This window comes from Ranitomeya variabilis, chromosome 4 (genome assembly GCF_051348905.1).
Source record: "Ranitomeya variabilis isolate aRanVar5 chromosome 4, aRanVar5.hap1, whole genome shotgun sequence".
NCBI classification, from domain to species: Eukaryota; Metazoa; Chordata; class Amphibia; order Anura; family Dendrobatidae; genus Ranitomeya; species Ranitomeya variabilis.
In genome coordinates, this window is record NC_135235.1 from 339,773,361 (window position 1) to 339,795,695 (window position 22,335).

The 22,335-nt window shown below is 43.7% G+C and overlaps 1 protein-coding gene across 7 annotated transcripts in view; it reads right to left on the reverse strand.

The window, feature by feature from the left end:
- Positions 1 to 22,335, reverse strand: part of LOC143764740 (germ cell-specific gene 1-like protein) — a 156,519-nt gene that overhangs the window by 16,614 nt on the left and 117,570 nt on the right. For 6 of the 7 annotated variants that reach the window (XM_077250652.1, XM_077250649.1, XM_077250651.1 and 3 more), the window contains one exon: positions 21,249 to 21,401. The exons of the other annotated variant lie outside the window; for it this stretch is intronic. In XM_077250652.1, coding sequence (XP_077106767.1) covers positions 21,249 to 21,401 — 153 coding nt within the window. The remainder of the gene's footprint in view (positions 1 to 21,248; positions 21,402 to 22,335) is intronic. 7 annotated transcript variants of the gene reach the window in all.

The window sequence follows — 22,335 nt, forward strand, 5'->3', positions numbered from 1 at the left end:
TGGGGGTAAACCACTGTTTGGGCGCATGGGAGAGCTCAGAAGGGAAGGGGCGCCATTTGACCTTGCAACTCAAAATTGACTGGAATTGAGATGGGATGCCATGTTGCAATTGAAGAGCCCCTGATGTGCCTAAACAGTGGAAACCCCCCAATTATAACTGAAACCCTAACCCAAACACACCCCTAAACCTAATCCCAACGGTAACCGTAACCACTCCTCTAACCCTGACACACCCCTAACCCTAATCCCAACCCTATTCCCAACCATAAATGTAATCCAAACCCTAACCCTAACTTTAGCCCCAACCCTAACCCTAACGTTAGACTCAACCCTAACTGTAGCCTTAACCCTAGCCCCAACCCTAACCCTTGCCCTAACCCTAACGGGAAAATGGAAATAAATACATTTTTTAAATTTTTTAAATTTTTCTCTAAATAAGGGGGTGATGAAGGGGGGTTTGATTTACTTTTATAGCGGTTTTTTAGCGGATTTTTATGATTGGCAGCCGTCATACACTAAAAGACGCTTTTTATTGCAAAAAATATTTTTTGCATTACCACATTTTGAGAGCTATAATTTTTCCAAATTTTGGTCCACAGAGTCATGTGAGGTCTTGTTTTTTGCGGGACGAGTTGACGTTTTTATTGGTAACATTTTCGGGCACGTGACATTTTTTGATCGCTTTTTATTCCAATTTTTGTGAGGCAGAATTACCAAAAACCAGCTATTCACTAATTTTGTTTTTTAGGGGGTGTTTATACCGTTCCGCGTTTGGTAAAATGGATAAAGCAGTTTTATTCTTCAGGGTCAGTACGATTACAGCGATATCTCATTTATATCATTTTTTTATGTTTTGGCGCTTTTATACGATAAAAACTATTTTATAGAAAAAATTATTATTTTTCCATTGCTTTATTCTGAGGACTATAACTTTTTTATTTTTTTGCTGATGATGCTGTATTGTGGCTCGTTTTTTGCGGGACAAGATGACGTTTTCAGCGGTACCATGGTTATTTATATCCGTCTTTTTGATCGCGTGTTATTCTACTTTTTGTTTGGCGGTATGATAAAAAAGCGTTGTTTTTTTGCCTTTTTTTTTTTTTACGGTGTTCACTAGTGGGACAGTTTTATAGGTCGGGTCATTACGGACGCGGCGATACTAAATATGTGTACTTTTATTTTATTTTTTTTTAGATAAAGAAATGTATTTATGGGAACAATATAAGTAACATGCTGGATCCTCCATAAACGCTGTGTCACTCCAGAGGTAAACGCAAGTGGATGACAGATATTGGCTAAATGTAATGGCTTATTTATTAATATTTGCACATTTGAAGCACTAAAGCACTTTATTTGGTAAATTGTAATAATGTATAAAACACATGATGGTAATTAATTGGCTGTGATTGGGGGATGTTGGAGATGTGTCTCTATATATATGTTGTATGAAACAATACTCACTGCTTGAGAAAGGCTCATTCAGAGCCGAAACGTTGCACGGAGATGTGGGTTCAATAAATTCCTGCACATTGTCTTAAAGAAAATGGAGTGCTGCCTTTTTTTGTGAAGTACAGGTCCTTCTCAAAAAATTAGCATATAGTGTTAAATTTCATTATTTACCATAATGTAATGATTACAATTAAACTTTCATATATTATAGATTCATTATCCACCAACTGAAATTTGTCAGGTCTTTTATTGTTTTAATACTGATGATTTTGGCATACAACTCCTGAAAACCCAAAAAACCTGTCTCAATAAATTAGCATATCAAGAAAAGGTTCTCTAAACGACCTATTACCCTAATCTTCTGAATCAACTAATTAACTCTAAACACATGCAAAAGATACCTGAGGCTTTTAAAAACTCCCTGCCTGGTTCATTACTCAAAACCCCCATCATGGGTAAGACTAGCGACCTGACAGATGTCAAGAAGGCCATCATTGACACCCTCAAGCAAGAGGGTAAGACCCAGAAAGAAATTTCTCAACAAATAGGCTGTTCCCAGAGTGCTGTATCAAGGCACCTCAATGGTAAGTCTGTTGGAAGGAAACAATGTGGCAGAAAACGCTGTACAACGAGAAGAGGTGACCGGACCTTGAGGAAGATTGTGGACTGAGTCTGGTGTGGAAACATCCAGAGCCACCGTGCACAGGCGTGTGCAGGAAATGGGCTACAGGTGCCGCATTCCCCAGGTAAAGCCACTTTTGAACCATAAACAGCGGCAGAAGCGCCTGACCTGGGCTACAGAGAAGCAGCACTGGACTGTTGCTAAGTGGTCTCAAGTACTTTTTTCTGATGAAAGCAAATTTTGCATGTCATTCGGAAATCAAGGTGCCAGAGTCTGGAGGAAGACTGGGGAGAAGGAAATGCCAAAATGCCTGAAGTCCAGTGTCAAGTACCCACAGTCAGTGATGGTGTGGGGTGCCATGTCAGCTGCTGGTGTTGGTCCACTGTGTTTCATCAAGGGCAGGGTCAATGCAGCTAGCTATCAGGAGATTTTGGAGCACTTCATGCTTCCATCGGCTGAAATGCTTTATGGAGATGAAGATTTCATTTTCCAGCACGACCTGGCACCTGCTCACAGTGCCAAAACCACTGGTAAATGGTTTACTGACCATGGTATTACTGTGCTCAATTGGCCTGCCAACTCTCCTGACCTGAACCCCATAGAGAATCTGTGGGATATTGTGAAGAGAAAGTTGAGAGACGCAAGACCCAACACTCTGGATGAGCTTAAGGCCGCTATTGAAGCATCCTGGGCCTCCATAACATCTCAGCAGTGTCACAGGCTGATTGCCTCCATGCCACGCCGCATTGAAGCAGTCATTTCTGCCAAAGGATTCCCGACCAAGTATTGAGTGCATAACTGAACATTATTATTTGATGGGTTTTTTTTTTGTTATTAAAAAACACTTTTATTTGATTGGACGGGTGAAATATGCTAATTTATTGAGGCAGGTTTTTGGGGTTTTCAGGAGTTGTATGCCAAAATCATCAGTATTAAAACAATAAAAGACCTGACAAATTTCAGTTGGTGGATAATGAATCTATAATATATGAAAGTTTAATTGTAATCATTACATTATGGTAAATAATGAAATTTAACACTATATGCTAATTTTTTGAGAAGGACCTGTATATGGACTGTCAGCAACCAGTGGACAGGTTGTCTGGGGGCTCTGCACCCGAAGATAAGTAGAAGTTTTTGTGCTGTTCCATCTTTTTATTACTATATATATTATATTATATATATATATATATATATATATATATATATATATATATATATATATATTTTTTTTTTTTTTTTTTAAGGAATTTTTTTAAATTTTTTTTTACACATGTGAATATTTTTTTTTACAGTATAATATTGCTCCAGGGAAAGGCATCATGCTATAGTGTAAGATCGCTGATCTGACACTTTGCTGTGCACTGTGTCAGATCAGCGATGTGACGTGCACTCCTGCAGGCTTACCAGCACTTGCTCTGAGCAGGCACTGGTAAGCCACCTCCCTGCAGGACCTGGATGCAGCCCCGCGGCCATTTTGGATCCGGGCCTGCAGGAAGGAGGAGGTAGGAGACCCTTGGAGCAACGCAATCGGGGGGTTAATGTGCCAGGGGCGGTCCGCGACCACTCCTGGCACATAGTGCCGGATGTCAGCTGCGATAGTCAGCTGACAATCGGCCGGCCACGAACGGCCACGCTCCCCCCGTGAGCGCGGCCGATTGCATATAACGTACTATCCCGTCGGTGGTCATACGGGCCCACCCCACCTCAACGGGATAGTACGTCATACGTCAGAAAGGGGTTAATGTTGAAGGAAGACTTTAAGTCCATTGTTATGACCCCAATGGCGAGGGTCTCAGAGGAACGTGGAAGTCTGCAGAATACAAAAATCCAGCTCATAGGGCAGTGGTAACTGGGTTGACCATATATCTACTCCTAACGCCAACACTAGAAGTAGCCGGGGATCATTCCTACGTTGATTCTAGATGACACGCGCCAGCCGGAGAATCTAGCTACCCCTAGTAGAGGAAAACAAAGACCTTTCTTGCCTCCAGAGAAGGGGACCCCAAAGCTGGATAGAAGCCCCCCACAAATAATAACGGTGAGGTAAGAGGAAATGACAAACACAGAAATGAACCAGGTTTAGCACAGAGAGGCCCGCTTACTGATAGCAGAATAAAGAAAGGTAACTTATATAATCAACAAAAACCCTATCAAAATCCACACTGGAAATTCAAGAACCCCCGAACCGTCTAACGGTCCGGGGGGAGAACACCAGCCCCCTAGAGCTTCCAGCAAAGGTCAGGATATAGATTTGGAACAAGCTGGACAAAAATACAAAACCAAAACAAATAGCAAAAAGCAAAAAGCAGACTTAGCTGATATAACTGGAACCAGGATCAGTAGACAAGAGCACAGCAGACTAGCTCTGAAAACTACGTTGCCAGGCATTGAACTGAAGGTCCAGGGAGCTTATATAGCAACACCCCTAACTAACGACCCAGGTGCGGATAAAAGGAATGACAGAAAAACCAGAGTCAAAAAACTAGTAACCACTAGAGGGAGCAAAAAGCAAATTCACAACAGTACCCCCCCCTTAGTGAGGGGTCACCGAACCCTCACCACGACCACCAGGGCGATCAGGATGAGCGGCATGAAAGGCACGAACTAAATCGGCCGCATGAACATCAGAGGCGACCACCCAGGAATTATCCTCCTGACCATAGCCCTTCCACTTGACCAGGTACTGAAGTCTCCGCCTGGAGAGGCGAGAATCCAAGATCTTCTCCACCACGTACTCCAACTCGCCCTCAACCAACACCGGAGCAGGAGGCTCAGCAGAAGGAACTACAGGCACAATGTACCGCCGCAACAAGGACCTATGAAATACATTGTGAATAGCAAACGACACACGAAGATCCAGACGAAAAGATACAGGATTAAGGATTTCCAATATCTTGTAAGGCCCAATAAAACGAGGTTTAAATTTGGGAGAGGAGACCTTCATAGGAACAAAGCGGGAAGAAAGCCATACCAAATCCCCAACGCGTAGTCGGGGACCCACACCGCGGCGGCGGTTGGCAAAGCGCTGAGCCCTCTCCTGTGACAACTTCAAGTTGTCCACCACATGATTCCAGATCCGCTGAAACCTATCCACCACAGAATCCACCCCAGGACAGTCAGAAGGCTCCACATGACCCGAAGAAAAGCGAGGATGGAAACCAGAGTTGCAGAAAAAAGGCGAAACCAAGGTGGCGGAACTAGCCCGATTATTAAGGGCAAACTCAGCCAACGGCAAGAATGTCACCCAATCGTCCTGATCAGCAGAGACAAAACACCTCAAATAAGCCTCCAAAGTCTGATTGGTTCGCTCCGTCTGTCCATTAGTCTGAGGATGGAAAGCAGACGAAAACGACAAATCAATGCCCATCCTACTACAAAAGGATCGCCAGAACCTGGAAACGAACTGGGATCCTCTGTCTGACACAATATTCTCAGGGATGCCGTGCAAACGAACCACGTTCTGGAAAAACACAGGAACCAGATCGGAAGAGGAAGGCAGCTTAGGCAAAGGAACCAAATGGACCATCTTGGAGAAGCGATCACATATCACCCAGATAACGGACATGCCCTGAGATAGCGGAAGATCAGAAATGAAATCCATGGAGATATGTGTCCAAGGTCTCTTCGGGACAGGCAAGGGCAAGAGCAAACCGCTGGCACGAGAACAGCAAGGCTTAGCTCGAGCACAAGTCCCACAGGACTGCACAAATGACCGCACATCCCTTGACAAGGAAGGCCACCAAAAGGACCTGGCCACCAGATCTCTGGTGCCAAAAATTCCCGGGTGACCTGCCAACACCGAGGAATGAACCTCGGAAATGACTCTGCTGGTCCACTTATCCGGGACAAACAGTCTGTCAGGTGGACAAGACTCAGGCCTATCAGCCTGAAATCTCTGCAACACACGTCGCAGATCCGGAGAAATAGCTGACAAGATAACTCCATCTTTAAGAATACCAACAGGATCAGCGACTCCAGGAGCATCAGGCACAAAGCTCCTAGAAAGAGCATCGGCCTTCACATTCTTTGAACCTGGTAAATACGAGACAACAAAATCAAAGCGGGAGAAAAACAATGACCAGCGGGCCTGTCTTGGATTAAGGCGTTTAGCAGACTCGAGATACATCAGATTTTTGTGATCAGTCAAGACCACCACACGATGCTTAGCACCCTCGAGCCAATGACGCCACTCCTCAAATGCCCATTTCATGGCCAACAACTCCCGATTGCCCACATCATAATTTCGCTCGGCAGGCGAAAACTTCCTAGAGAAAAAGGCACAAGGTTTCATAACAGAGCAACCAGGGCCTCTCTGCGACAAAACGGCCCCTGCTCCAATCTCTGAAGCATCCACCTCAACCTGAAAGGGAAGTGAGACATCGGGCTGGCACAAAACAGGCGCCGAAGTAAACCGGCGTTTCAACTCCTGGAAAGCCTCCACGGCAGCAGGAGCCCAGTTAGCTACATCGGAGCCCTTCTTGGTCATATCCGTCAAAGGTTTCACAATGCTAGAAAAATTAGCGATAAAACGACGGTAGAAGTTAGCGAAACCCAAGAACTTCTGAAGACTCTTAACTGACGAGGGCTGAGTCCAATCAAGAATAGCTCGGACCTTGACTGGGTCCATCTCCACAGCAGAAGGGGAAAAAATGAACCCCAAAAAGGGAACCTTCTGTACACCAAAGAGACACTTTGAGCCCTTGACAAACAAAGAATTTTCACGCAAAATTTTAAAGACCAACCTGACCTGCTCCACATGCGAATCCCAATTATCAGAAAAAACCAAAATATCATCCAGATAAACAATCAAAAATTTATCCAGATACTTCCGGAAAATGTCATGCATAAAGGACTGAAAAACTGAAGGCGCATTGGAGAGCCCAAAAGGCATCACCAAGTACTCAAAATGACCTTCGGGCGTATTGAATGCGGTTTTCCATTCATCACCTTGCTTAATGCGCACAAGGTTGTACGCACCACGAAGGTCTATCTTGGTGAACCACTTGGCACCTTTAATCCGGGCAAACAAGTCAGACAACAGCGGTAAAGGATACTGAAATTTGACAGTGATCTTATTTAAAAGCCGATAATCAATACAAGGTCTCAAAGATCCGTCCTTTTTTGCCACAAAAAAGAATCCCGCACCAAGAGGGGAAGAAGACGGACGAATATGTCCTTTCTCCAGAGACTCCTTGATATATGAACGCATAGCGGTATGTTCAGGTACCGACAGATTAAACAGTCTTCCCTTAGGAAATTTACTGCCTGGGATCAAATCTATAGCACAGTCACAGTCCCTATGAGGAGGCAGTGCACTGGACTCAGACTCACTGAAGACATCCTGATAATCAGACAAATACTCCGGAACTTCCGAAGGCGTAGAAGAAGCAATAGACACAGGCAGGGAATCCCCATGAATACCACGACAGCCCCAACTTGAGACTGACATAGCCTTCCAGTCCAGGACTGGATTATGGGTCTGTAACCATGGCAGCCCTAAAACAACCAAATCATGCATTTTATGTAAAACCAGGAAACGTATCACCTCGCGGTGTTCAGGAGTCATGCACATGGTAACCTGTGTCCAATACTGCGGTTTATTTGCTGCCAATGGCGTAGCATCAATACCCCTAAGAGGAATAGGATTTTCTAATGGTTCAAGAGTAAAACCACAGTGCTTAGCAAATGACAGATCCATAAGACTCAGGGCAGCACCTGAATCTACAAACGCCATGACAGGATAAGACGACAGTGAGCAAATCAAAGTTACAGACAGAATAAATTTAGGTTGCAAATTACCAACGGTGACAGGACTAACAACCTTAGCTATACGTTTAGAGCATGCTGAGATAACATGTGTAGAATCACCACAGTAGTAGCACAAGCCATTCCGGCGTCTATGAATTTTCCGCTCATTTCTAGTCAGGATTCTATCACATTGCATTAAATCAGGTGTCTGTTCAGACAACACCATGAGGGAATTTGCGGTTTTTCTATCACATTGCACCGAATTAGGTGTCTGTTCAGACAACACCATGAGGGAATTTGCGGTTTTGCGCTCCCGCAACCGCCGGTCAATTTGAATAGCCAGTGCCATAGTATCATTCAGACCTGTGGGAATGGGAAAACCCACCATAACATTCTTAATGGCTTCAGAAAGGCCATTTCTAAAATTAGCGGCCAGTGCACACTCGTTCCAATGTGTCAGCACGGACCATTTCCGAAATTTTTGGCAATACACTTCAGCCTCGTCCTGCCCCTGAGACATAGCCAGCAAGGCCTTTTCTGCCTGAATCTCAAGATTGGGTTCCTCATAAAGTAAACCGAGCGCCAGAAAAAACGCATCAATATCAGCCAATGCCGGATCTCCTGGCGCCAGCGAAAAAGCCCAATCCTGAGGGTCGCCCCGTAAGAACGAAATAACAATTTTTACTTGCTGAGCAGAGTCTCCAGATGAACAGGGTCTCAGGGACAAAAACAATTTACAATTATTCATGAAATTCCTAAACTTAAACCTGTCTCCGGAAAACAGTTCAGGAATCGGTATTTTAGGTTCTGACCTAGGATTTCTGATAACATAGTCTTGTATGCCCTGCACACGAGTAGCCAGCTGGTCCACACTTGTAATCAAGGTCTGGACATTCATGTCTGCAGCAAGCATAGCCACTCTGAGGTAAAGGGGAAGAAGAAAAAAAAAAAAAAAAAAAAACTCAGAATCTTCTTTCTTATAATCCCTCTTCTGCAATGCATTAAACATTTAATACTGGCCTGGCAAACTGTTATGACCCCAATGGCGAGGGTCTCAGAGGAACGTGGAAGTCTGCAGAATACAAAAATCCAGCTCATAGGGCAGTGGTAACTGGGTTGACCATTTATCTACTCCTAACGCCAACACTAGAAGTAGCCGGGGATCATTCCTACGTTGATTCTAGATGACACGCGCCAGCCGGAGAATCTAGCTACCCCTAGTAGAGGAAAACAAAGACCTTTCTTGCCTCCAGAGAAGGGGACCCCAAAGCTGGATAGAAGCCCCCCACAAATAATAACGGTGAGGTAAGAGGAAATGACAAACACAGAAATGAACCAGGTTTAGCACAGAGAGGCCCGCTTACTGATAGCAGAATAAAGAAAGGTAACTTATATAGTCAACAAAAACCCTATCAAAATCCACACTGGAAATTCAAGAACCCCCGAACCGTCTAACGGTCCGGGGGGAGAACACCAGCCCCCTAGAGCTTCCAGCAAAGGTCAGGATATAGATTTGGAACAAGCTGGACAAAATAACAAAACCAAAACAAATAGCAAAAAGCAAAAAGCAGACTTAGCTGATATAACTGGAACCAGGATCAGTAGACAAGAGCGCAGCAGACTAGCTCTGAAAACTATGTTGCCAGGCATTGAACTGAAGGTCCAGGGAGCTTATATAGCAACACCCCTAACTAACGACCCAGGTGCGGATAAAAGGAATGACAGAAAAACCAGAGTCAAAAAACTAGTAACCACTAGAGGGAGCAAAAAGCAAATTCACAACAGTCCATCTAGTTCAACCCATAGCCTAACCTAACAAAAAACCCCATGTGGGCCTTTCTGTCTGAAGTTTAGTCTTTAACCCCTTCCTGACATCTGACGTACTATCCCGTCGAGGTGGGGTGGGCCCGTATGACCACCGACGGGATAGTACGTCATACGCGATCGGCCGCGCTCACGGGGGGAGCGCGGCCGATCGCGGCCGGGTGTCAGCTGCATATCGCAGCTGACATCTGGCACTATGTGCCAGGAGCGGTCACGGACCGCCCCTGGCACATTAACCCCCGGCACACCGCGATCAAACATCGCGGTGTACCGGCGGTATAGGGAAGCATCGCGCAGGGAGGGGGCTCCCTGCGGGCTTCCCTGAGACCCCCGGAGCAACGCGATGTGATCGCGTTGCTCCGAGGGTCTCCTACCTCCCTCCTCGCCGCAGGTCCCGGATCCAAGATGGCCGCGGCATCCGGGTCCTGCAGGGAGGGAGGTGGCTTACCGAGTGTCTGCTCAGAGCAGACACTTGGTAAGCCTGCAGCCCTGCACAGCAGATCGCAGATCTGGCAGAGTGCTGTGCACACTGCCAGATCAATGATCTGTGATGTCCCCCCCTGGGACAAAGTAAAAAAGTTAAAAAAAAATTCCCCACATGTGTAAAAAAATAAATAAAAAAAATATCCTAAATAAAGAAAAAAATATATATATATTATTCCCATAAATACATTTCTTTTGCTAAATAAAATAAAAAAAACAATAAAAGTACACATATTTAGTATCGCCGCGTCCGTAACGACCCAACTTTTAAAACTGCCCCACTAGTTAACCCCTTCAGTAAACACCGTAAGAAAAAAAAAAAAAAAAACGATGCAAAAAACAACACTTTATTATCATACCGCCGAACAAAAAGTGGAATAACACGCGATCAAAAAGACTGATATAAATATGCATGGTACCGCTGAAAACGTCATCTTGTCCCGCAAAAAAAGAGCCACGATACAGCATCATCAGCAAAAAAATAAAAAAGTTATAGTCCTGAGAATAAAGCGATACCAAAATAATTATTTTTTCTATAAAATAGTTTTTATCGTATAAAAGCGCCAAAACATAAAAAAATGATATAAATGAGATATCGCTGTAATCGTACTGACCCGACGAATAAAACTGCTTTATCAATTTTACCAAACGCGGAACGGTATAAACGCCTCCCCCAAAAGAAATTCATGAATAGCTGGTTTTTGATCACTCTGCCTCACAAAAATCGGAATAAAAAGCGATCAAAAAATGTCACGTGTCCGAAAATGTTACCAATAAAAACATCAACTCGTCCCACAAAAAACAAGATCTCACATGACTCTGTGGACTCAAATATGGAAAAATTACAGCTCTCAAAATGTGGTAACGCAAAAAATATTTTTTGCAATGAAAAGCGTCTTTCAGTATGTGACGGCTGCCAATCATAAAAATCCGCTAAAAAACCCGCTATAAAAGTAAATCAAACCCCCCTTCATCACCCCCTTAGTTAGGGAAAAATTAAAAAATGTATTTATTTCCATTTTCCCATTAGGGTTAGGGCTAGAGTTAGGACTAGAGTTAGGACTAGAGTTAGGACTAGAGTTAGGGCTAGGGTTAGAGCTAGGGTTAGAGCTAGGGTTAGGGCTAGGGTTAGGGTTAGGGCAAGGGTTAGGGCTAGGGTTAGGGTTAGGGTTGGGGCTAGGGTTGGTGCTAGGGTTAGGGTTAGGGCTAGGGTTGGGCTAGGGTTAGGGCTAGGGTTAGGGCTAGGGTTGGGGCTAGGGTTAGGGCTAGGGTTAGGGCTAGTGTTATGGCTAGTGTTAGGGCTAGGGTTATTGCTCAGGTTAGGGCTAGGGTTAGGGCTAGGGTTGGGGCTAGGGTTGGGGCTACAGTTAGGGTTGGGACTAAAGATAGGGTTAGGGTTTGGATTACATTTACGGTTGGGAATAGGGTTGGGTGTGTCTGGGTTAGAGGAGTGGTTAGGGTTACTGTTGGGATTAGGGTAAGGGGTGTGTTTGGATTAGGGTTTCAGTTATAATTGGGGGGTTTCCACTGTTTAGGCACATCAGGGGCTCTCCAAACGGGACATGGCATCCGATCTGAATTCCAGCCAATTCTGCGTTGAAAAAGGAAAACAGTGCTCCTTCCCTTCAGAGCTCTCCCGTGTGCCCAAACAGGGGTTTACCCCAACATATGGGGTATCAGCGTACTCAGGACAAATTGGACATCATCTTTTGGGGTCCAAGTTCTCCTGCTACCCTTGGGAAAATACAAAACTGGGGGCCAAAAAATAAGTTTTGTGGGAAAAAAAAGTTTTTTTATTTTCATGGCTCTGCGTTGTAAACTGTAGTGAAACACTTGGGGGTTCAAAGTTCTCACAACACATCTAGATAAGTTCCTTGGGGGGTCTAGTTTCCGATATGGGGTCACTTGTGGGGGGTTTGTACTGTTTGGGTACATCAGGGGCTCTGCAAATGCAACGTGACGCCTGCAGACCAATCCATTTGTCTGCATTCCAAATGGCGCTCCTTCCCTTCCGAGCTCTGTCATGCGCCCAAACAGTGGTTCCCCCCCACATATGGGGTATCAGCGTACTCAGGACAAATTGGAAAACAACTTTTGGGGTCCAATTTATCCTGATACCCTTGTGAAAATACAAAACTGGGGGCTAAAAATCATTTTTGTGAAAAAAAAAAGAATTTTTATTTTCACGGCTCTGCGTTATAAACTGTAGTGAAATACTTGGGGGTTCAAAGTTCTCACAACACATCTAGATAAGTTCCTTGGGGGGTCTAGTTTCCAATATGGGGTCACTTGTGGGGGGTTTGTAATGTTTGGGTACATCAGGGGCTCTGCAAATGCAACGTGACGCCTGCAGACCAATCCATTTAAGTCTGCATTCCAAATGGCGCTCCTTCCCTTCAGAGCTCTGTCATGCACCCAAACAGTGGTTCCCCCCCACATATGGGGTATCAGCGTACTCAGGACAAACTGGACAACAACTTTTGGGGTCCAATTTATCCTGATACCCTTGTGAAAATACAAAACTGGGGGCTAAAAATCATTTTTGTGAAAAAAAAAAGAATTTTTATTTTCACGGCTCTGCGTTATAAACTGTAGTGAAACACTTGGGGGTTCAAAGCTCTCAAAACACATCTAGATAAGTTTCTTAGGGGGTCTACTTTCCAAAATGGTGTCACTTGTGGGGGTTTTTAATGTTTAGGCACATCAGGGGCTCTCCAAACGCAACATGGCATCCCATCTTAATTCCAGTCAATTTTGCATTGAAAAGTAAAATAGCGCTCCTTCCCTTCCGAGCTCTGCTATGTGCCCAAACAGTGGTTTACCCCCACATATGGGGTATCGTCGAACTCAGGACAAATTGCACAACAACTTTTGTGGTCTAATTTCTTCTCTTACCCTTGGGGAAATAAAAAAATGGGGGCGAAAAGATCATTTTTGTGAAAAAATGATTTTTTATTTTTACGGCTCTGCATTATAAACTTCTGTGAAGCACTTGTTGGGTCAAAGTGCTCAACACACATCTAGATAAGTTCCTTATGGGGTCTACTTTCCAAAATGGTGTCACTTGTACAGGGTTTCAATGTTTAGGCACATCAGGGGCTCTCCAAACGCAACATGGCGTCCCATCTCAATTCCAGTCAATTTTGCATTGAAAAGTCAAATGGCGCTCCTTCCCTTCCGAGCTCTGCCATGCGCCCAAACAATGGTTTACACCCACATATGGAGTATCAGCGTACTCAGGACAAATTGCACAACAATTTTTCGTGTCCAATTTCTTCTCTTACCCTTGGGAAAATAAAAAATTGGGGGCGAAAAGATCATTTTTGTGAAAAAATCTGATTTTTTATTTTTACGGCTCTGCATTATAAACTTCTGTGAAGCACTTGTTGGGTCAAAGTGCTCAACACACATCTAGATAAGTTCCTTAAGGGGTCTACTTTTCAAAATGGTGTCACTTGTGGGGGGTTTCAATGTTTAGGCACATCAGGGGCTCTCCAAATGCAACATGGCGTCCCATCTCAATTCCAGTCAATTTTGCATTGAAAAGTCAAATGGCGCTCCTTTCCTTCCGAGCTCTGCCATGCACCCAAACAGTGGTTTACCCCCACATATAGGGTATCAGCGTACTCAGGACAAATTGTACAACAAATTTTGGGGTCTATTTTCTCCTGTTACCCTTGGTAAAATAAAACAAATTGGAGCTGAAATAAATTTTGTGTGAAAAAAAGTTAAATGTTTATTTTTATTTAAACATTCCAAAAATTCCTGTGAAACACCTGAAGGGTTAATAAACTTCTTGAATGTGGTTTTGAGCACCTTGAGGGGTGCAGTTTTTAGAATGGTGTCACACTTGGGTATTTTCTATCATATAGACCCCTCAAAATTACTTGAAATGAGATGTGGTCCCTAAAAAAAAATGGTGTTGTAAAAATGAGAAATTGCTGGTCAACTTTTAACCCTTATAACTCCGTCACAAAAAAAAATTTTGGTTCCAAAATTGTGCTGACGTAAAGTAGACATGTGGGAAATGTTACTTATTAAGTATTTTGCATGACATATGTCTGTGATTTAAGGGCATAAAAATTCAAAGTTGGAAAATTGCGAAATTTTCAAAATTTTCACCAAATATTCGTTTTTTTCACAAATAAACGCAAGTTATATCGAAGAAATTTTACCACTATCATAAAGTACAATATGTCACGAGAAAACAATGTCTGAATAGCCAAGATCCGTTGAAGCGTTCCAGAGTTATAACCTCATAAAGGGACAGTGGTCAGAATTGTAAAAATTGGCCCGGTCATTAACGTGCAAACCACCCTTGGGGGTGAAGGGGTTAACAAGTGAAATGCATGCTCAATTGGGTTGAGATCAGGTGACTGACTTGGCCATTCAAGAATATCCCACTTCTTTGCTTTAATAAACTCCTGGGTTGCTTTGGCTTTATGTTTTGGGTCATTGTCCATCTGTAGTATAAAACGACGACCAATCAGTTTGGCTGCATTTGGCTGGATCTGAGCACACAGTATGGCTCTGAATACCTCAGAATTCATTCAGCTGCTTCTGTCCTGTGTCACATCATCAATAAATACTAGTGACCCAGTGCCACTGGCAGCCATGCATGCCCAAGCCATCACACTGCCTCCGCCGTGGTTTACAGATGATGTGGTATGCTTTGGATCATGAGCTGTATCACGCCTTCGCCATACTTTTCTTTTTCCATCATTCTGATAGAGGTTGATCTTGGTTTCATCTGTCCAAAGAATGTTCTTCCAGAACTGTGCTGTCTTTTTTAGATGTTTTTTAGCAAAGTCCAGTCTAGCCTTTTTATTCTTGATGCTTATGAGTGGCTTGCACTGTGCAGTGAACCCTCTGTATTTACTTTCATGCAGTCTTCTCTTTATGGTAGATTTGGATATTGATACGCCGACCTCCTGGAGAGTATTGTTCACTTGGTTGGCTGTTGTGAAGGGGTTTCTCTTCACCATGGAGATTATTCTGCGATCATCCACCACTGTTGTCTTCCCTGGGCGCCCAGGTCTTTTTGCATTGATGAGTTCACCAGTGCTTTTTTTCTTTCTCAGGATGTACCAAACTGTAGATTTTGCCACTCCTAATATTGTAGCAATTTCTCGGATGGGATTTTTCTGTTTTCGCAGCGGATGGCTTGTTTCACCTGCATGGAGAGCTCCTTTGACCACATGTTTACTTCACAGCAAAACCTTCCAAATGCAAGCACCACACCTCAAATCAACTCCAGGCCTTTTATCTGCTTAATTGAGAGTGACATAACGAAGGGATAGCCCACACCTGTCCATGAAATAGCTTTGGAGTCAATTGTCCAATTACTTTTGGTCCCTTTAAAAACAGGGTGGCACATGTTAAGGAGCTGAAACTCCTATACCCTTCATCGAATTTTAATGTGGATACCCTTCATTGTGGTAATGTCTATAACCAAAATTAGAAAAATGTTGTCTCTGTCCAAATATATATGGACCTAACTGTAGATCTCCTGACCTGAGCCATACCAGAGTGACTAAAACAAATTAATACGTAGCCATTCTACTATGGCTGTGTAAAGTAATTACACCAGCCTCATCAGGTCTAAGAAATCTATTTAATAACATACACAATTTTTGCTGTGGAATCTGGTGACAGATCTCCATTGGTAATAAAGTTTTAATAACAACAAGGATATACAGTATATATACGTCTGGAGCATTTATGCTTAACGCAATTATTTTCCTGCACAGCGCTCATTTCCACACTGTGTGTACAATTATTAGACAATTTTTTTTTTGATGATTCATTTTATGATTGAACATCTCCATTTCTGTCAGTCAATGCAAAGGTTAAAATAAATCTGAAACCTGAATATTAAAGTAAAAGTGAGGTTTTTGTCTTATGAGAATGTCTCTGTGTGCAGAATTATTATGCTACTAAATGAAAAATGTGAATTTTCCTATCTCAATTGTTTGGTTTTTTTTTTAATCTGTTAAAGTGAGAATAAAACCCTTCTTTTCAATAACAGCCATAAGCTTTCCATCTAAGGAGTCCGTCAGTGTCTTACGCTGTTGATAATGAATATTTTGGGCAGCACCAACCCCAGCCTACCAGACACTGCTCAGAAAGGTGGACTGGTTTCTTTCACCATAAATCTCTCTTTTAAGAAGGGACCACAAGTTCTCAGTAGAGTTTAGGTTGAGTGAAGAAGGGTCGGGGTCATTATTCTTTCATCTTTAAAAGGAATTTGTCACCAACTTTTTTCTACCTCGTGTGAGAGCAGAGTGATGTATTAAAAGATACCCTGATTCCAGCAATGTTCTGGAATACTGTGTCCAGTTCTGGGTGTGAGCAGGTTGAGGGATGCAGTAAAGGACAGGAGGCAGAGCAAGGGTTAATGTTACTTTACTTGAACAGGGGGTTGCTCCATGCAGGGAGAGGAAGGGATAAACAGGAGTATAGCGTGTAATATAAACACAAATGGTGTGCAGGGGGCGATAAACAACAACGGTAAATAATGCAGCAGTTCTTTAAGGGTTAACTTATCAAACCGGCAGCTTCCTGACTGTAGAGTCCTTGGTTCAAACGGTGGTGCCAATGGAGTTAGCGCGTGGTGAGTCCGGTGTCATCTTGAGGGCATTGATGATCCGGTTCCCAACAGTGGCCGTGGGGTCCTGTTGTCTTGGACTGGGTCCTGGGTCCAGGGTCTGTTATGCGGCATAAAGTGGAATCTCTGACTCCATCGGAGCTTAGCGTAGCTCGACAGATGTATGCGGGTGAGATAAAGCACAGTTCATGGTGAATCACCCAGTCCTCCCTAAGCGGCACACATGCAGAACTTATTGGCCCGGAGCGTTTGGCACCTTCAGCTGGTGGAACCAATGTGCACACAGCACTTTTCTTGTCACAGTCTCTGTACGTGGTCCCCGGGAATCTATCACGCGGCCCTGCGCTGTCATGGTGCTCAGAGGACAGAGCACCAACTGTTCCCTGCTATGCGCTGATTGTTCCCACCAGGACTAACTGCTTCTGCGCGCTCTGGCTTTTTTAGCTTAGTCTCACCCCCTGCTGCCAAGTGCAAAGGTCTGTCTGGGTTTCTAAGCTTTCCCCTGGACAACAGTGAAGACTGCCCCGACAGTTCCGGACCTGGCGCAAGAGAGGTACCCCCGATCCGGTCCTGCTTCTTACATTGGCACCACATCTTAAAAAAGACAGTAAGAAACTGGAGCAGGTTAAGAGAAGAGCTACCAGGATGGTGAGCGGACTGCAAAGTATGTCCTTCGAGGAACGGTTAAAAAAGAAGGCTAAGAGGAGACCTAATGGAGGTCTACAAATATCTGAAGGGATGTCACTGTGTAGAGGGATCATCATTATTCTCATTTGCACATGGAAACATGAGAAGCAATGGGCTGAGACTGAAAGGGATAAGATACAGATGAGATATTAGGATAAACTTTTTGACAGTGAGGGTGATCAATGAGTGGAACAGGCTGCCACGAGACGTGGTGAGTTCTTCAATGGAAGTCTTCAAACATAGTCTAGACAGACATCTGTCTGAGATGGTTTAGTGAATCCTGCATTGAGCAGAGGGTTGGACATGATGACTCTGGGGTCCCTTCCAACTATATTCTATGATTATATGTATGGCTTGGTTTACTAGGTACAATAGTTGTGACACAAGCAGAGTTTTTAGATGAAGCATGTAGCAGAGCTCAGAAAGCTTTCCCCAGCAACACCATAGCTTTCTGTGTACACTGTTTTTTTTAATTAAGCTGCTAATCAGTTCTAGTGGTCTGGTTGGACCACGGCTCACACGAGCATCAGTCCAGCCAGTGATAAGCATCTGGTGATAAAACACTGTATGGAAACAACAGCACACAGCCTATTAAGTTACACATTTCTGAAATCTGTGTCTCAGACCCTACTTCATGCTGTTCTCAGATTACATATCAAAACCTGCTAACAGATTCCATTTTAAGGCCTTTGCTGGCTATCCAATCAGTGGAGACTTTGATGCTGCAATGGAGGATTGTCCTGCATAAAAGTAATAGTTTTCTTGATAGATGCAGTCTTTTTCTTGGATTTAGAGTTGATTTTGGGCCCATTTTCAACCCCAAAAGGTCCAATTAGCTTATATTTAATATTGCCAGCCCATAACCGTACCCCACCTCCACCTTGCTGGCATATCAGTCGAAGTGGAAGTCTGTGCCTGTTAGTGAGCCAGCCAAAGGGCCTTCTATCTGATCCATCAAGAGGCACTCTCATCTCATCAGTCCATAAAACCTTTGAACAATGTGTCTTCAGTAGTGTTGAGCGATACCGTCCGATACTTGAAAGTATCGGTATCGGAAAGTATCGGCCGATACCGGCAAAGTATCAGATCCAATCCGATACCGATACCCGATACCAATACAAGTCAATGGGACTCATGCATCGGACGGTATCCCTGATGGTTCCCAGGGTCTGAAGGAGAGGAAACTCTCCTTCAGGCCCTGGGAACCATATTAACCCCTTCACCCCCGGAGCTTTTTCCGTTTTTCCGTTTTCGTTTTTCGCTCCCCTCCTTCCCAGAGCCATAACTTTTTTATTTTTCCATCAATTTGGCCATATGAGGGCTTATTTTTTGCGGGACGAGTTGTACTTTTGAACGACATCATTGGTTTTACCATGTCGTGTACTAGAAAACGGGAAAAAAATTCCAAGTGCAGTGAAATTGCAAAAAAAGTGCAATCCCACACTTGTTTTTTGCTTGCCTATTTTGCTAGGTTCACTAAATGCTAAAACTGACCTGCCATTATGATTCTCCAGGTCAGTACGAGTTCATAGACACCTAACATGACTAGGTTATTTTTCACCTAAGTGGTGAAAAAAAATTCCAAACTTTGCAAAAAACAAAACAAAACAAAATTGCGCCATTTTCCGATACTCGTAGCGTCTCCATTTTTCGTGATCTGGGGTCAGGTGAGGTCTTATTTTTTGTGTGCCGATCTGGCATTTTTAATGATAGCATTTTGGTGCAGATACGTTCTTTTGATCGCCCGTTATTGCATTTTAATGCAATGTCGTGGCGACCAAAAAAACGTAAATCTGGCGTTTCGATTTTTTTTCTCATTACGCCGTTTAGCGATCAGGTTAATGCTTTTTTTTTATTGATAGATCGGGCGATTCTGAACGCGGCGATACCAAATATGTGTAGGTTGGGTTTTTTTTTATTGATTTATTTTGATTGGGGCGAAAGGGGGGTGATTTAAACTTTTATATTTTTTTTATTTTTTTCACATTTTTTTTTACTTTTTTTTTTTACTTTTGCCATGCTTCTATAGCCTCCATGGGAGGCTAGAAGCAGGTACAACGCGATCGGCTCTGCTATGCAGCAGCGATCATAAGATCGCTGCTACACAGCAGAAATGCCGGTGTGCTGTGAGCGCCGACCACAGGGTGGCGCTCACAGCCACCGGCGATCAGTAACCATAGAGGTCTCCAGGACCTCTATGGTTACAATGTACAAGCATCGCCGACCCCCGATCATGTGACGGGGGTCGGCGATGCGCTCATATCCGGCCGCACGGCCGGATGCGGTAGTTAAATGCCGCTGTCTGCGTTTGACAGCGGCATTTAACTAGTTAATAGCGGCGGGTGATCGCGATTTCACCCGCCGCTATTGCGCGCACATGTCAGCTGTAAAAAACAGCTGACATGTCGCGACTTTGATGTGCGCTCACCGCCGGAGCGCACATCAAAGCAGGGGACCCGACATCTGACGTACTATAACGTCAGATGTCGGGAAGGGGTTAATGTGTAAAATAAAGAATTAAAATAAAAAATATTGCTATACTCACCTCTCCGACGCAGCCTGTACCTCACCGAGGGAACCGGCAGCGTTGTTTGCTTAAAATTCGCGCGTTTACTTCCTTACGTGAAGTCCCGGCTTGTGATTGGTCGCGTGCCGCCCATGTGGCCGCGACGCGACCAATCACAGCAAGCCGTGACGTAATTTTAAAATCCTGAAGGACCTGAAATTACGTCACGGCTTGCTGTGATTGGTCGCGTCGCGGCCACATGGGCGGCACGCGACCAATCACAAGCCGGGACTTCACGTAAGGAAGTAAACGCGCGAATTTTAAGCAAACAACGCTGCCGGTTCCCTCGGTGAGGTCCAGGTTGCGTCGGAGAGGTGAGTATAGCAATATTTTTTATTTTAATTCTTTATTTTACACATTAATGTTGTTTCGATACCGATACCCGATACCACAAAAATATCGGATCTCGGTATCGGAATTCCGATACAGCAAATATCGGCCGATACCCGATACTTGCGGTATCGGAATGCTCAACACTAGTCTTCAGATATTTCTTAGACCAGTTTTGACGTTTCCCTTTCTGTGTCTGGCTCAGTGTTGGTCGGGCTCAGCCCTCTTTACCTCGGTCTTGTCGCTGAGTAGTGAGCACCTTGAACTTCTGAGATCTTCAGGGAGGTTGCAGTTGGAATATGACAGCACTCATGGATAATGGCTTCCTGTTCGCTTCACGTTTGATTCTTTTCCAATATTTAGCAGTTCATGTGTGTCTTTTATTCTCAACATGTTTTTGGTGTTCCTGTGGACTATTTGCAACAGAACTTTTGATGGTTCTCTGATCCCAATAACTTTTCAGAGTCAGTTAAATCTTTTTTTGGCCCATTTTGCCTGAGGAACACAAGCTATCCAATAATTCTGTATCCTTTGTCCTCACTTCCCTCATTATGCAAATACACATCAACTGATGTGCTTCATCTAATAAGCATTCACATCTATACAGCTTGGAGTTGGAAAATCTGCATAAAAATGATGATATGGTCAAAATACTCACTGCCTAATAATTCTACACACAGTGGGAGCAAGGAGTAAAACAAGGGCAAAAACTGGGTACTTTTGACCTGGTGAAAGGACCTCTTTAAATGTTTTATACCAGCAGATCACCACTATATCTCCAGGGAGATTGCATTTTTATAGGTGACAGGTTTTTGATATTCGGTGGCTTTTCATTCAGCATGTAACTTTGGGCAATATTATTATAATCAGAATTAGAATTTTATTTTACGTTCTTGTCTGTGCAGTAAATAAAGAAATATGTCACCTACCTGACAGCACTGTAATGATAGCAGCAAAGGCATTGATTTTCAAACCATCTATGAAGTTACTGGAAGTGAACAATTCCAAGCACATAAGGAGAAAACCAAGACTGAGCAATATAATATATAAAAACTCCGAGATAACAGACAACCAGAGGACACCTGAAATATACAGAATGCAAAATATCAAATGTGGGCAAAATAATAACGGTAAAATGCCAAAACAAAGGGCTGCCATTATGTGTTACTTCCACCCTTCCTCATCACTCTCTCCAGTATTCTGACACCCATAATAAGCCAAGCACCTTATATTCTGCCCGAGTGTCGTTCTATGTGTAGAATTTCATCCTCGCCTGTTGTGTGATGGTAATAATTATTAGCCCTCTTTCTGATTTCTCTGAGGTTTCATTCTTGTTGTATAAAGTCACTCAGATAATTAAATAAAATATCATTTTAGCTTTTAAAGGGAACCTGTCAGTTCCCACACATCATATACAGAATCAAGTCCCCACTCTCCAGACAAATCTCTCCATAGGACAGAAGAGACCCCAGTGCAAGAACAGAATATGGGCCCTTTGCAGCCCCATAGCCCATCATAAGGCATGATTCCACCTGCTTTGGAGGTGGTAGTGGCCCCCTTACCTCCTGCGCCTTGTGTGGCTGCACAGGTTGAACCAATGATGTGTCGGCCCCTGAGCCTCTCCCTATGCACAGTAATACTGTACAGTAGTACCATGCACATGGTTTTACTATGAATTTCAATGAGGTTCACCCGTACAAGCCATGTCTGAAATATGTGCAGTTTAGCTGTGCAGTCCTCTGCGTCATAGAAGAAAATACTCCAACACCCAGAATTCTCATTAAAACAATACTGCATCTTCATATTCAGTGAAAACATGCATATTGTTTCAGACACATTCCCATATGCAGGCCTGGAATGGCCAATTGGGTAACATGGGAATCCCCCGTTGGGCCCCTGTGCAGATCTGGGCCCCCAACCCCACTCTATGAGCAGTACTTGGCATAATTCAATTGATTCTGTATAGAAAAAAAGCAACATCTCATCATTCATTAATCAAACTACCCAGTTTATTAT